The sequence below is a fragment of the Poecilia reticulata genome, chromosome 10, assembly GCF_904066995.2.
Source record: "Poecilia reticulata chromosome 10, P_reticulata-male-v2, whole genome shotgun sequence".
NCBI classification, from domain to species: domain Eukaryota; kingdom Metazoa; phylum Chordata; class Actinopteri; order Cyprinodontiformes; family Poeciliidae; genus Poecilia; species Poecilia reticulata.
Window position 1 is genome coordinate 6750283 of NC_088839.1, and position 16468 is coordinate 6766750.

At 39.7% G+C, this 16468-nt stretch overlaps 1 protein-coding gene and 1 long non-coding RNA gene across 8 annotated transcripts in view; one reads left to right on the top strand and one right to left on the bottom strand.

Moving 5' to 3' along the window:
* LOC103471065 (mitogen-activated protein kinase kinase kinase kinase 4) overlaps nucleotides 1–13872 on the top strand; it is a 71161-nt gene extending 57289 nt beyond the window's left edge. For 5 of the 7 annotated variants that reach the window (XM_081611571.1, XM_081611576.1, XM_081611572.1 and 2 more), the window contains 8 exons: nucleotides 504–659; nucleotides 825–968; nucleotides 1115–1249; nucleotides 2081–2181; nucleotides 2684–2833; nucleotides 8285–8468; nucleotides 8539–8678; nucleotides 9542–13872. In XM_081611571.1, the coding sequence (XP_081467697.1) occupies nucleotides 504–659; nucleotides 825–968; nucleotides 1115–1249; nucleotides 2081–2181; nucleotides 2684–2833; nucleotides 8285–8468; nucleotides 8539–8678; nucleotides 9542–9625 (1094 nt within the window). In that variant the 3' untranslated portion in view covers nucleotides 9626–13872. The remainder of the gene's footprint in view (nucleotides 1–503; nucleotides 660–824; nucleotides 969–1114; nucleotides 1250–2080; nucleotides 2182–2683; nucleotides 2834–8284; nucleotides 8469–8538; nucleotides 8679–9541) is intronic. The other 2 variants (XM_081611573.1, XM_081611574.1) reach the window with 2 other exon arrangements.
* LOC145553074 (uncharacterized) lies at nucleotides 8366–15077 on the bottom strand. The gene is made up of 4 exons (XR_014089260.1): nucleotides 14723–15077; nucleotides 14148–14266; nucleotides 8544–8657; nucleotides 8366–8466 (listed from the first exon to the last, which is right to left on the bottom strand). It is a non-coding gene; the product is annotated as an uncharacterized LOC145553074 (long non-coding RNA).
* Nucleotides 15078–16468: the final 1391 nt, after the last annotated feature.

A 16468-nucleotide genomic window follows, 5' to 3' on the forward strand; every position in this document is an offset into this window, starting at 1 on the left:
CACCGGTTCCTCCTGCAGCAAAAAAAACTCACAACATGATGCTGCCAACCCCATACTGGTGTCACCAGACTTGCAAGCATCCACATTTTGTCCTCACAGTTCCACTTTAGTTTCATCTAAAAATAAATATCTTTGTCACTGATCGGCCTTTCTGGCTATGTCAGCATTGGAGACGTTTTACTGTGTAGCCTGCATTTCCACTTTTTAAATTTTGTCCCCCTACAGAAACTTCTGTCAATTTTGTTGCAGCATTAATTATGCATTACTACATGTCGGTCTTTTCATAAAATCTAAATCAAATACAACAAAGGTTATGGTTGTGACCTAAAAAGTCTTCAAGTGGAATGAATACATACATATATATATATATATATATATATATATATATATTTTTTTTTTTTTTAAATTACAAAAGTCACTTGATGTTTAATATTAGATACTTGTGTAAACATTTTAAAAGAATGTGAAACTCAGGTGTATGTTTCATGTCTCTGATTGTGCAGCAGGTATGAAGGGTGAGCCACTGAAGAGGGAATTTCACAGAAAGGGCTCTGTGGTGAACGTCAACCCCACCAACATACGACCGCAGAGCGACACTCCGGAGATCCGCAAATACAAGAAGAAATTCAACGCTGAGGTCCTGTGTGCTGGACTGTGGGGTTTGTAGCTTTGCTGCTTTTTAATGCACTAAAATGCAATTCTGTGCTTTTATGGGACAAACCTATCTTCCACTTTGCTCCTTTGCTTTGTTCACCATCTGTTAATGACGGGACCTCTCTCGTGTCCGTGCGCACGCTGAACAATGTGTGTGTTGGGTCCTGCAGGTGTGAACCTGTTAGTGGGGACGGAAAACGGCCTGTGGCTGCTGGATCGGAGCGGCCAAGGGAAGGTCTACTCGCTCATCAGCAGACGAAGGTTTCAGCAGATGGATGTACTGGAGGGACTTAACGTCCTGATTACGATATCAGGTACGCCAGCCTGATTGTCAGACAACGACAGCGCTATGTTATTAGAAGTGCTACTGTTCAACACACGTTGAACACATACCTGTTTCTGCAGGACGTGTTGATGTTGTTTCCTCCCTCTTTGTGACTCCATCTTTTAAACCGTGCAGGCAAAAAGAACAAGCTGCGTCTGTACTACCTGTCCTGGTTAAGGAACAAGATTCTCCATAATGACCCAGACGTGGAGAAGAGGCAGGGCTGGACCTCAGTAGGTGACTTGGAGGGCTGCGTACACTATAAAGTGGGTAAGTGAACGCTGCAGTGACATGTTGAGGGGAAACATGCCCATATATGGAGTTTCCCCACCATGTGGAACTCCAAAAAAAAGCAGCTGTAAAAATATTTAAACGCTCTCTAAGTGGAAGAAAATGGAAAATGTCTTTATTTTCATACATTTGTTTATTCATAAAGCACTCAAAGACACTGCACATCAATAAAGAACTACAATAATAGGAAAAATTAGACATTTAAAGCCATTTAATTTTTAGTTTATGTGGCAATTTTAATAAAAACAATTCTGACCAATGTGTTGCGACCAATATTAATTGTCTCCAGCTACAAGTCTGTAAGTTATCTTGCAAAATCAAAGCAACATTATTATCAACTAAAACCAAAAGAGAAAAAAATTAAGTTGACCAAAAAATAAATAAAGCTAATAAATGTTTTTTTTTTTTTTTAAAGCATATTGCAGGGATACATTAATGGAAATATGTGCATGTGTCACAATGTTGTAGTCAAACTCCTCATCTTAATGCAGACAATTGGACAGAAAATGGTAAATGTAGAAGATTTTCTTGTAGTAAATGAATATTTTCAATAATTACTGCTGTAAATGATTTGCCACTTTAATCGCTTGATAAACTGGTTCTTCCATGCATTTACGTTGAGGATGCTAAATAGCAAAGCACACCACAACGTTTACATTTCTTTTTTTAACAATGATTATTCAAGGCATGTTTGTACTTTGTTTTCTCCTGTCAAATAAAATCCCATCAAAGCACAAAAAAGCTCAAAAAGTAGAGGTGTGAATATGTTTGTCAGCTGCTGTCTTTATTTTTTTTCCTTTCCTGTTTCAGTGCGATATGAGAAGATCAAGTTCTTGGTGATTGCGTTGAAGAACGCGGTGGAGGTGTATGCCTGGGCTCCCAAACCCTACCACAAGTTCATGGCCTTCAAGGTTTGTATCATTAAAGAAAATTTAAAAAAATTAATAACCTTTCATTTTTGTTTTATTCTTAGAGTCAAAGATTGAATCTCAAGAGTTTGGTCAGATGAACAACACATCCTTTTTTTTTTTCTCCATGTGCTATTATTTGAACTAAAAGTCAGCAGCTAACCACGCTATCCACCGTCATCTTTGTACCCTTTGCGTTGTCAGGGAGACGCCTGGTAGAAAACCTAACAGGGTCACTTCCTCATCCAGAGAACGAGCCTCACGCGGAGCTGTGTCCCGTTTATTTCTGTCCTCTGGGACCTGAGCTACTTTTTCTCCTGTAGCCTTGTAGTTTAACCCTCTCTCCTCGGAAACGTCCAAAAATATACTTTGTGCGAGAGATAGCATGACCGTCAACGACCGGGCCGTTTTTATCTGCTGCTCAGCTGTTGGTTGGAAAACCATAATTCAAGATGGATTCCTGCTTCCACATCTTTATTCATTCAGTTGTCCTGTTTGTATTCAGTCCTTCAGGTCCCTGCCTCAAAAACCTCTGTCTGTCGACCTGACCGTGGAAGAAGGTCAAAGGTTAAAGGTCATCTATGGCTCATTGTCTGGTTTCCACGCCATCGATGTTGACTCTGGAACGCCGTACGACCTCTACCTGCCTACGCACGTAAGCTCCTGCTCTGTTCCCGACAGCGTTCTGACCAGACGCGCAGCTTTTTGTCCCTCCTAAGATTGTCCACACTGCGGCACATTAAAATACAAACTATAACTGTTTTTGTTTGTTTTATGTAATAATTCAATTTGTGTTCTGCCCTCTCCAAACCCAAACTAAAGAACAATGGAGAAAATACCAAAAAAAACGCATTGATTGTTGGTTTGACAATGTATTAATTACTTAATACTCAGCATACTTTTCAGGGAAATAAAAATTGAAAACCCTTTTTTTTTTTTTTTTTCATTTCTCTGTTACTCTACTTTGTATTGGTTTACCACGTTAAAATCCTTATAAAATATATTAAAGGTTTTTTTTTTTTTGTTATAAAGTGCCAAAATGTAAAATAGAAAAACAATGTATATTGATCAGCCTCTTATTAAACAAAGTAAATGCAGGCTATGTTGGGCGGCAACCAATAATTATTTTAATAATTCAAACTGAAGAGCTGCTTCTCAAACTCTTCTAGAGCTACAGCTGGACTGTCTGCCTCCTGCTGCTGCTGACATGCTCTGTAAATGTGACTTGTGTTGAAGGAGCAGACACAAAATCTGTTAATACACAAACCTAAAAACAATCTTAGACGTTTCTTGGAAGTTATCCTGTTCAAACCACCATCTAGTCACTTGTTTGACATCATTGTGCTCCAGATTAGACTTAAGTTAACTATAAATTAAAGGTAGAATACACAAATTCCTCTTGAACATCGAGTGCAGACGCTGGTGTAAATTCTGTCATCCAGGAAATGAGAAGAAAATGCCTTTAAACTCCACACAGTGCAGCCCTGCTGTCAGTTAACAGGAACCAGGATCGGTTCTGACCCAACATCCTGGCACTGGTTTGCATTAACTCTGCCCTTGGACTAATGATTGTTGGTGTTGCTTGTTGGATTCTTCCGAGCAGCGATTATATTTCTGCCCCCACCCGTTTTATTTCCATCCCTGCTTTCTGCGTCTCCGGTGTGAATCTCTGGAGAAGTTGTGCTCCACCTCCTACTCACCGTCTACTGATGTTAGTCACTGTTGTTGTTTACTTCTCCTGCTGTCCTCTCTGCTCTCCTCTGCAGCCTGTAGAGCCGTCAGATCCTCCGATACTGCAACCTCTCTGTCTGACATGTTCTATTGCTACAGGTTTTCAACATTCGTTGTTGATAAGCCTGCCACAATAAGCAATAAATCAATGTAATCGCATTAAAACGAGCGCGATCATTTCCATTTGGAAAGGCGCCATTTTGAGAAACGCCACAAACATTTGATACCCAATACGAAGTTGTTAGTCTGCACTGCCTTTCCTTCTTGCCTGTTTTCCTTGATTATTGTGGGGTTTTTTTTTATATAATTTTGGTTACAGAGACTTCATAATCATTTTTAATTGTTGTTTCGTTTGTTTGGTTTATTTTGGATATTTGAAATAGTTCTATATTCTTTAGAAATGAAAGTTTGCTTAATCTTTCTCGCATTATTATTATACCATTATTATTATATTGGTTACAAAACGCCTCAAAATGACAATATTATCATTTATCACAATAATTCTTGGGACAATTTATTGTTCAGCAAACTGTTGTTGTATCAGACCTAATCACTACCGTGTCCTTCAACACTGGTCATACAGGCCCTAACCAGTCATTATTCCTGACTATGACTGGTCTAATGTCTGTCTAGTTTACATGACATGCAGGGTTGTGTTAACAGTAACCAGTTATGAAGCAATCTGTGGCTGAAACATGGGAGCCGTTTTAAACTTTAAGAAGCTTTCTCACATTTCTGCAAATCAGTTTGTGTCGAATGTGAACAAAACGCCCACTGCTGGAGAATCACCGCTGGAGAAGCCTTTCTTTTGTTTTGCTTGTTTTTCCCCATTCCTCTGCTGCATGTGGGCACATAAAGCTGACTGTAGACGATGGTGACTCACGGCTACATTTAGACTCAACACTCCTATTAAGCATGCTTTTTTGTTTGTTTTAGCAACATTTAGAGTCACGCTATAAGGTGGAAGAGGCAGACATTGTTTTATTATTGGCAGCATGTTCACATCCTTAAAAAGTCCTACATTCATGTATTTAAAAATGATGGTTTAAATTAATTTTAAAAAGAAAGCTGGGCTCACAGGCCTTAAACCTTATCTTGGTAGGATTATTTAATCTCATGTATTCTGTTTGTTGTTCCTTTTTTTTTTTTAGAGACTTTTTTGACAGGCAAAAGTTTGAGTCACACTCAGATAACATCTTCACTGCGTTTTGTCACTCGAGATGGTTCAAGCTACCGCTAACTAGCTGCTAATGTTATTGTTTACATCTGAAACTTTCCCGCATGTGCAGGCTTGAGGGCAAAAAGAAGATTCTTTTAGTTTCCGTTCCTCCATAGCCACTCTGTCGCTGTCGGACGTTTCCATTAACAAAACCAAACCTGTAGATGTTGGTGTGATTGATTTTGTGCAGATCGCCACAGCCAAGGGAAAATAACGCAGAAAAACCGTCAAAGAGTAACCCAGAACCACTCATATTCTTCTTTTTTCTTACTCTCTGTTGGCTATGCTACGCACAGACTCGTTGCCGTGGCAACTGACTGACAACAATGCCACGAATGTATTGGGATTGAACACTAAAAGACCCCTCACACTATTCCCACACAAAGACCAGAACATTCAGTCTCTTTCGGTTTGATGTTTATTTTGCGTTGGTTGATCAGCTGATTTAAACTCCTTCTCTGCTCATGATCTGTCAGAGACTTGGAGTGTGGGTCACCTTTTTTCTTAACTGAATTGAATCAAATTCTGCAGCACATCTACTTGTCACAGTTGTCAAAGTCAAGCTAACATAACTGACCTACGTCCCTCGCTATTTTATTTTGATTAAAACCTTTCCAGATCTTGCTATCTAGATGCCGTGGTGTTGACGATTAGTAGCAAAGCACTGCGTCTCTTTTCCCTTTGTACATCACGCATAAAATTAAGACAAGCTGTCGACAAGCTGACTGCTAAAACCAACGGTGGTCATCGTCAGTGAGCAGTTTTTATGGCCTCCAGCAGGGAGATGGAGGGCGGGATGTTGCATTTTCTTTTTTGTGTCTATCCTGGGTGAGTGCAAATGCAACGGCAGGTGGCTGAGCAACGTTTGTACATTTTTGTGGAGACGGAGCTCTTCAATTCCATTCATGACGCTCTTAAAAAGTCTTAAATTTGAGTTGGTGGAACCTGCAGAAACGCTGAATGATGTTGTGGTGAGACCGAGTGGGTGGCTGGCGCATAAAGCAATTTCTCCCGCTTGAATAATGGATTTGAAGTTGCTCTTCATCTCTTTTCCGCGACGTAGCGCCCATCCCTCTTCTCTTTGCATCACTGGCTTAGATAAATCTCTTGTCTCCTTTAAAGTCTTCTGAAATTATTCAAGAAGTTCTGAGCTAACAAGTTTAGTTTGATGCAGACGAATTACAGTTTTGTTCCTCAGATAAAAGTTTTCTGTTTGAAGAGGGGGGGGGGGAAAGGTTGATAAATGACACACTCTGCAATGGCAACATGTGTGCTGCTTGCGCCCGGTGAGTAGGAGTGGCGTCAGTGAAGGGAGAGAGAAACTCTAAAAATACACCCGTCCTGTTGCCATCATTAACTCTGAGTGTCAGTTCTGACCTGCTCTGGATCCTGGTGAGACGTTTTTTCCCTCTCCCTCCTCTCTGGGTATATTAGGCGAGTCTGCACACACAGCTGCCTACTACTGGTGCCTTAAACTGCTGCTGCAGCTGCAAACTTCATCTCTCTCTCTGACACACATGCAGAAAACCTTCACTCTCCCACTTCAGCTTTAAAATCCACTCACGTCCACTTGCTTTTAACACTCTAACAGACTCTTCACACGCCTTCACTGTAGCTGCGCGGCCATACGCTCTCTTAAACACACACGCACACACACACACCTCCTGGTATGTGCGCATCCCACTCGCGCCTCCCTGCACCATTCACTCTAAACTGCGGTTTGGGTTTCCTCAGTGCTGTTGAAAGAAATTCATCTAATCATCCTGGCACAACAATGACTCACGCATTGCATTCTTTCACCTAAAGAGGCAAACACACACACACACACACACCATACGCACGCATCTATGGATGTTGGTGGTAAACTATGCAACAATGCTGATTCCGAGACAGAGGATTAAGATTGCGTTGCGCCTGTGGATGCCGGTCCTCATGCTCAGGATTGTGGTGGCTCGCGTTCCGGTAACGTATGAAACTTTACCCGCTTCCTGCCGCCAGCTCTGAACGCTGACCGTAACTCCGGAGGGGCTTTTTTTTTTTTTTTTTTAATGACACATTGTTCTGCTATTGTTTTATTTTATCATTATTGCTTCATTCACTTCTTCATTCTTCTGTCCCTTCTTCAAAAATGATGGGAGGCGTGATGTTTTATCTAGTGAAAATATGGCACTGATTAATAGTTGGAAAATATTTCTAAGTCTTTTGTAGAGAATTTTTTTTTCTATTCCCCTTCCCCGCATTTTTTAGACAAATTAGTCAAATAAAGTTCATATTTCTAAACTGCATATTGTGAACAGGTCAGTAAATGTTGATTAAATAGATTTTGCTTCTTATGGTTTAAGAAAATTTCTTGGAATAGCTGCTCATGAACAGAAGGAAAGTTTCTAGGATGGTAAGAAAAATGTTTTTGAAGACATAAATAGCATGTGCTTTTAATCAGGGCTGATGTAAAGGATTGCTATAGTAATCGAGTAATTACTCAATCACTTAGTGTGAAGTGGAAGGAGGATGAAAGGTGAAACTGACCCAGAGCCAGTCATACGGCAACAACAACAAACGGCAACTTTACACAAAATAAAGTTACAATTCAACTGTTTAATAGATAGAAAAGCTGACAGTAATGTTCTTAGCTGTGGTATTGTAATCAAAATCTGAAGGAGATTCATTGTAAGCTGGAAGAAAAATATTGGGGTTTTTGTGGTCGAGTGGACAAAGCAGGAAGATTTGAGTATTTTTTTTATTAGCATCATGATATGTCTGAGCAAAGTCACTTGACTTTATGAGAGGGAAATTAAAGGTTTGGAATTAGTTCAGCATTAAATCAGAGGAGGGTGCAGCGGTGAAGTCCTCGCAGCTGAGAAATTCAGGGAACCTTTGCAAAGCAACGTGGGTAAACGTCTCCTTTGGTCCAAGTAAGAGCTACATATAAAATACAAAGACTTGTGTGATTAAAATAAGCACATTGATATAAAGAAACAAAAATAAATCCTTTGTCTTCCTTCTGTTATGCCCTGTGCACTATTGCTAAAATAATTTGTAGAAACGATCTGCCAAAAAATAAGGGAATTTTTTTGCCACCTTTTTCTGTATGTTGCTTCAAAAATGTATTTTTTTATTATTATTTTTAAGAATTTTGCTTTTGCGTCTGTTGAACAGATCCAGGGTCCCGTCCATCCTCACGCCATCATCATTTTGCCCAACAAAGCCGGGACCGAGGTCCTGGTTTGCTACGAAGACGAGGGCGTCTACATCGACACGTACGGCCGCATCACCAAGGATACGGTGCTGCAGTGGGGCGAGATGCCAACATCTGTCGGTAATCAGAGGCACAGAAAACCCTGTGAGCAAAAACGTGGAAGTGGTTACGTCCTCTGCTGAAGACTCATCTCTGTCCGTCCGTGTTTGTCCAGCCTACCTTCAGTCCAACCAGGTGATGGGGTGGGGAGAAAAGGCCATAGAGTTGAGGTCGGCCAACACGGGGAACCTGGACGGAGTGTTCATGCACAAAAAGGCCCAGAAACTCAAGTTCCTGTGTGAGAGGAACGACAAGGTGAGGATGACCAGCAATGTTTACGCGTTAACACATGCTTTATCTGAAATATTTCACCTGTTAATATTACATAACGCACATTAATCAAACTACCTAATTTGACCAGAGAGCCTCTCTCCGGCGGAGGGTTACCTAAGTTCACCTCAGGGCGTTAAGAGAGAGGTGAACGACGGTGGAAGGCAAAAGGTTTCCGTGACAGCAGACGGCAACAAAAGTTGAACATTTTTCAACTTTCTCGTGTTGCGTTGCTAGCTCATAGATGTCTAGGTGTACGAGCACCAAATTTCACATGTACGAATTACGCCATTCACTGGGCTTGGTGAGGACCAGAGACTGGCGCCTCGTCACATAAGTTCCACAGGGAACGAATGGAGAGGAACATTTCCAAATTTTAGACAAAATGGCTTGCTTTAAACTTTCCTGGTTATAAAAATCTGGAAAACTGAGAATCTTCAGATACTGTTGGTTCGAGACACTAAAACGTTTTTTTTGAAACCGTGCATACACTGGCAGTTTTTGGTATGGGCAGTTGCCCAGGGCAGCAAAGGAAGGATCGAGGGCGTCTAAGAATTAGAAAATTATCTTATCTATCAGAACAAGTTTGCTGCTACTTGACTACATCACCTGCTTTCTGCTACATTAAAAACAACCAAAAAAGTCAGATAATTGGTTGCGTTTAATTGGTTGGATGAAGTCAGGCATAGAGATTATTTATGATTAATCGCAGTGCTACTGTGTGTGATTAATCTGATAAAAATGTTTGATCAATTGACAGCACTAGTTTCTTCCCAAATCATAACAGCTTCATACACGGCTTTGAGATCAAACTTAACACGCCACCAAAACTGTTCTCCGTGTTGCAGGTGTTCTTTGCTTCGGTGCAGTCCGGCGGCAGCAGCCAGATCTACTTCATGACGCTCGGACAGAACTCTCTGTTCAGCTGGTAACCGGCGGACCTGCTGACTGCTGGCGTCCGTCTTTTTGATTCTGTGTTCGCGCGACGATTAGATTTGTGCTGACCGACGCTGATCTTCAGGATTGAAGGATTATAACCTCAGGTCTATTCGGCCTGATCCCACTTCGACATGAACTGATCGCAGATCTTTCTGCTTGAATCCACCGATCGGGCTCCCGCAGCACGACACTCGAGAGATTCAGAGACAGGTAACTTAATCGCTGCGCCCCCTGTTGGCATGGATTGTCGGTAGGAAGAGCCTAGCTAGCTGCCAGTGCCTTTGTGAGAAGGCAGCGACTCTTTACAGCGTTGCTGTCTCATCAACATGTAGCAGAAGAACATCCAATCTTGCAAGTGTAAAAATTTCAGAACACACTCCTGAACGATTGAAGTTTTTATTTGTCAGATCATTTTTAATTCAGTTAATTGTGATTTTGTGACGTCTTCTCAAAATACTTTTTTGTTATTATTTCTAGATCAGTGCTGCCTGTTTGTAATACCTCAAAGATTTTTATTATTCATCAAGACTTCTAGATGGTCTAGATACGATCAATTTCTATAATTTATTCATCGATACGCGACCACACAAACGATGAAGTGTATCGTTTTTGTCAGGATTATGACTCCACAATTCACATATGGATCCCTTTATCTGGAGAAAAACAATAATAACTAACGTGATTGAATTAATTGATAAGCACTTTAAAAAGAAAATCCTTTTCACACCAATGCGCTCCGCTACGCTCCACTGCGTAGTTTGTGTAAAATTTCTGTCTTCTAGCATTTTCCTATCAGTTTCCATAACTTCTAGTGCGAAGTTATTCAGTCCAGCCCAGAACTTAAACTCATCCTTTCGTTTCTGCGTACTGAGGACCAAAAACAAAACCGCTTTGAACTTTTGAGATGAAGAAAAGTGACAGCCCCACTGTTGCTTTTTTTGTGTCTATTGTACAGCTTACGATGTACATATTTATCGAAAATGCACTGTTTTCTAAATGTTTTAAAAATGCCAAGCCATCTTTATTTACGTGTACAGAAATACAGGCTTATAAATGTGAAATTCAACCTCAGAACAGACTATTTGTGTGTTACTTTTGTGATTTCTGAATGTTTGTGAATATGAGTAAGAGCCACTGACAGTAAAGCTCTTGTTCAGGTTCCACCAACATTTATTAAAGCATAGGTGCTTTAATAAATTCAGTTTTTTTTCTTTTTGTTGACTTTCTCCTGATGCGTATAAATCAGGTGTTTTGCACAATAACCATGATACCGGTGTTTGCTCTTATGTATCCTGCTTTGAGACGAATTAATGTTTTCAAAGTAAGATATAGTAAGCCGTTGAAGTTCCTGGTATCCGTTTCCTTTAGATCAGTATTTGTTTTACTGTCAAATATGGCACGTACTAATGTTTCTGACAGGATATTTGTTTGTTTTTGTTGCTTTTGATGCCTTTAATGTACTTCATTTCAAAGTGTTGTGTCCTGTTGTTTTGATTTCAGGAACAGAAAAAACAAAAGAGGAGAGATTTATTCAATTTGTTTCACTAAGTGTAACTTTAAAAATGGGCAAAGTTTTGTAAGACAGAGACTGAGATCAGTTTGAAGAATATTATAATGTTGTACAGAATATGCTAACCAAATTATCAACCTGAAAACTTGTCCGAGGCCATTGTGCGATGAAAACTTCACCAAAAACGTGTGAATTTTGCATTTGGAGATGTTTCCGTTTTCATTGTGTATACATTCCAGCCTTAGACTTTGCTTGCGTTGCTTTGTACGTTCCGCTGCTGTTTTTCACTTTAAATTTTGTCAAAATATTGCCAAATATTTTTTGTAGTCATTAATATTTGTCGGTAGATTTAAGTATAAACTTGAAAATGCAGCTGGTTCTGTGAGAATATTGTGAGAATATTAACCTCAACAAAAACAGATCTTACTGGGTGTTGAACGTTTATTGCTAACTTTTTATTAAATGTAAAGCATTTGTTTCAGGGGAACAACAAGCATTCCTTCCCAACATACTCAGTACAAATGAAATGGTAGGTTTGTCAACTCAGTATTTGATGCGTTAGCAAACACAAAGCTAACCATTAGCTAACTTCAGCTAAACCTACCAGAGCTAGTTATTAGCTTAACCTTTGGAGCTAACTAACATTTTAAGCTAATGTATGGCTAACATTAAAGCTTGTTGGCTATTAATAACAGAAATGTTGTTTTAGATTAATATTTGTTTTGGTTTATTGTCACAAAACTCCAACTTTTAGGTCCAAGGACACTTAGAAAGGTTGTTGGTTGAAAGGATTAGCAAAAATAAGTTCCGATGGGGTAAATTGGAATTACATACGTGAAAATACATCAAATGCAGCTCATGTGATGTTACAATAATTGACCAGTACCAGTAATTCACATTAGTAAAATCTATTTCACCAAATGTATTCATATGGAGGGATTTTATTTAGAAACAAAAAAAATGTGCTGACTCGCCATTAGCTCCGGTTACATCTGCGTAGCTATCAGTCTGTATTCGGCCATGCTGTTGAGTGGTCAGCAAAGAGTCCAGAAATTGAGCTTTGCTCTGAATCAAAACAGTTTCAACCAAGTTGAAATTGCATTGGGTCAGTTGATCAAAAATGGTGTATTATGAGTGTTAAAATAAAAGAATAACCTTTCTTTTCCAAGACCTAAACAAACATTGTACAGCGACAAGGTAATTTAACTCTGCCGCACTCAAATATGCAACACACCCTGTCATAAATTTTTACAGTATACAAAAAGGCAATAACATTCACTTATCATCTTCCCATTAAAACCACAACACTGCAGTAATTTACACTTCTGGCAAAGACAGGTTCCTGCTGGTTAACTGTCATTGGACTGAGCCTGGGAGGAAAAGAAGCAAATTGTTCAATGTCTTTACGTACCACCGTTAGTCAAAGTTAGTTTCTTCAGTGCTCTCCGGCTCCGTGTCCCTGTTGCTAGGTCTTTAACACTGTAGCTGGATCACTAATGAGAAACTTTCCTCCCACACCTTCCACTGGTTGGGATCATAACAGATTCAGTTTCAGACCCACGGCGACTCACGTCTCCACCAGTTCTTTATCTCAGTCATCTCCAAACCTTTTATCGTCCCAACACTTTTACTCAAATCAACTCTCTCTAATCTTGATTTCTTCCCTTTTCCCTTTAATTTCTCTAGTTTTTCCATCCTGTTTCTTGAAATATTTCTGTCCTTTTTTTTCCAGCAGTTTGCAATTGAACTAACCAAGAAGTGTCAGAAACAAAAAAAAACTGTTTTTTTGTAAACTTTACTGACAAAGGGAATCTTTTCCAAAGATGTTAAAGCATCTTATCCAGGCAGGATGCAGAGGAAGAAGGCCTTGTAGTCTTAAGGAATGAAAATCTGCTGAAAAGTCACAAGTTGTTATGTGGGAGAGAGTAAGGTAGACAGGTGGTTAAAATGCAGTAAAAAAGAGGGATGGAGGTGAAAGACGTAGCTGGAGGCTCTAGGAAAGTGTTAAGAACCAGATAAAAGGGATGTTTGGTTTTGCTGCGGTAGATATGAATCCTCATTTGGAAAAGTTCAAATTAGGTTTCTATGGTGTGGTTTGAGAGGAAATATGAGTAAATGACAGGAACAGTGAATATACTAAAAACATCTCAAGAGCTCGTTATTGGACCAAAATAATCCACTGAAATGCAAAATCTCCAAAACGCTGATTGTTCATTGACTGTTTTTTTTTTTTTCATCAAAAACTGATGTTGGGCTACATAATTCAAGTTTTAGAAAATAACTGGTGTTTTCCATGACGTTGTGATTAAGACCAAATACATGAGTGTGTAAGTATATGTATGCGTGTGTGTGTGTGTGTGTGTATATATATATATATATATATATATATATATATATATAAACTGTGTATATGTATGTATATACACTGCTCAAAAAAATAAAGGGAACACTTAAACACTTAAGTGAACACTTAAGTGTTCCCTTTATTTTTTGAGCAGTGTATATCTATATACATACATACATGCATACATACATGTATGTGGAAAAAATTTAATATTCTTAGTCACGTAGTTAGTAAAACTTCTGTTAGCTTGTTTTTGCACTGGACCTATGTTTGACGTGTTGTATACTGTACCCCTTTCTGCTTTGAGATGATCTCTCTCTTAATTTACATTTTATGTAAACAAGGACAAGTTGACAGTGATACAACAATAAATATCTTGAAGTAAACGTTGTGCTACTTATCTTTTTTTCTTTTATACGTTGCACCAGAACCAGAACAAATGTTTTTCTGAGGTTATGAATGCTTGGATCTCAAAACAGGAGGTTATATCCAAACAACACTTTGATTGTTAGCACCGTTTTGAACAAAGATTTTGATAATGGAGAAGATTGCATTCACCACAGGAGTGAGGAAGCTTTGCAATAAGCTACTTCCAGGGGTGATGTTTGACACTAGTAGCTATAAGGATGAGTCTATCGAGTACGATGAATTTGACGCTTACCTTTTCAACCCTTCCCCGGCTGGGGAGTCTTGTTGTTTTTTAATAAAGTTAGGAACGTTTTAAGCCAGTCAGAGGAGGACGTGCTGCTCTCAGCCACCTGGCGCCGTTCAGTTTGTCACCTAAATGCCGAGATCGACGTATTATTGGAGCCCTGCTCTAGCAAAGCACGAACAGTTCAGAAACAATATGAAATGAGAAAAAAAAAACGTATTTATTAACTGATTAAGTCGTGTTTTAGATTGTTCTTGATAAACTAATCAGTCACGGCTGATTAGTGGGTTCTCTCACTGCTGCACAGTGAACACTGATCTTTTTCCAGCAGACAGCCGCTCCTCTCTCTTGCAGGTACTGCGTACCCCCGCTAAATCTTTTAGGGGTACGCAGTACCCTGCCGTACCCCCTTACTTTCACCCCTGTATGTAACCGTTTCTTTATAAAGCTGTTATAAAGAAACAGCTTTAAAACAACAACAGCAAACTTATCAACCAGAACTGTTGGCATGTTTCTGGTCTTACTGGTCTATCACAGTTTTGAAAGTAATCGCTTAAAAACCATTACCCTTTACTGTCTCTTACCCAGGAAGTCATTTCACATAAAATCTCTTTTTTGAGGGAGATCTGACGAAATCTCTCTTGGTTGAATGTCCACTTCATAAAATGTAAGAGAAGACTCCGGGACGAGCTGAGTTTCCTGTGTGGGTTGGTCTCTTAATTGTCTTTGGTAAGTCTGGTGTAGAAGCCAAAGGGGTGTTACCCATTAGTGTTGCCATGGTAATCATTTTTGAACCTACAGTTTCCTTGAGCGGCATATCAGACTGTTGTCTAGCTAGTAAGCCCACAGCCCAGCTAGTTAACCAGCTAATGTCAGCTGTGTTACTGTAAGAGGAGCATAAAGAAAGGGTTTATAACATTCTCCACAATAAGCAGGCTTATTTAAAAACTAAATTCAAAGTGTGTGTTTTATTTTCAGATTTTGCGTTTGACCACTGTGTACATTTGCTAAATTAATCTTTTAAAATTGCCCACTCTTTTAGCTGGCAGTCTCATCAAAGCTATTTCTCTACATGTGACATAAGTAGAAGCTCAAATTTGTGAGCTGGAAAATGTCTTAAAGTAATGTGAAACTTTGTTCCAAAGGTTTGGGTGCATTTCACAACATTTGAGGCTTAAACTTAAGATGACAATCGTTTAAAGACGCTTTTAGACCTTGCAGAACATCCTGCTGCTTTAACCTGATTCAAACCCGTCCCTGCCGCACTTTTCATATACTATTTAGAAAATCCCTACAGGCATTTTATGGGGGAATATGATGGAATGTGGACAAGCTTTGCAAGGCTTTGTAGATGTAAACTGAAATGCCGACCATTTTAAAAACAGCCTTGTTGTACTGCTTCCTTCCTTGAAGTTACAGTATGCAACATTTGAAAAAAAAATTAAAAAAATGTAAAAAACCCAATCAGATTTAAGAGGAAGGCCTTAGCGCTGTCAATCATCCTAGTGTATGTGCCACTCAGAACCTCTCCCTTTCTCTCTGATTAAGTACAGGTTTTCCCCGTCAGTAGAATGATCAGGCTAGGATAAACAGCTTTAAGTCGTTTATTCGCTGTTGGCACATTTTGCAGCCCATACCCAATTGTGATGGACAGTGGTTAGACCCTCCTCCTGGCTTTGATTGGTTGTTTTTGACCAGGAGCGTGGAGAAGCTTGATTTTTTTTTTTCCCTCGCAGATTATCTGCCTCATTTTCACAGATGTACAATTAGAATGGGCGCTAGCGGTCAAACGTGTCGCTTGCTTTGCCACAGACTTGCAGCAGCCGCACCAGCAGAGGCAGCAGGTATTCGGTCGAGGCTGTCCAGTGGCCTGGGGTGGAGCCTCGATGTGAGCCGCCTGCCTTTTTCTCATCTCCACTCCACTCACGCTGTGGGGTTTCATGCGTGGACGGAGCAAACACAGTTGAAACACAACTCAAGTCAATCGCAGGGCGAACAGAGAGCAGAAACAAATCAACAATCATGCTCCGCTTTCTCCGCTTTTAGATTACGGGCGATTGAACATCGCCTGTAATCTGTGTCTCTTAACCAAAAGCAATTTGGTGTCGTAGGGGTCGGGCTTTCTCCAGATGGACTTGTAGAAAACCACCATAAATTATAAACCTTTGCTTCCATCGGAAAGTTCAGAAGCCACTTGCTGACCTTTTTTTAGTCACAGATACCTTGGATGGGCTGCGCTTAAATGAACTTTGTTGTGCTTCGCTTCGGTGCAATAACTACAATTGAATTACAATTAACATAAAACATTCTCATGACCCCCAAGACTTTTT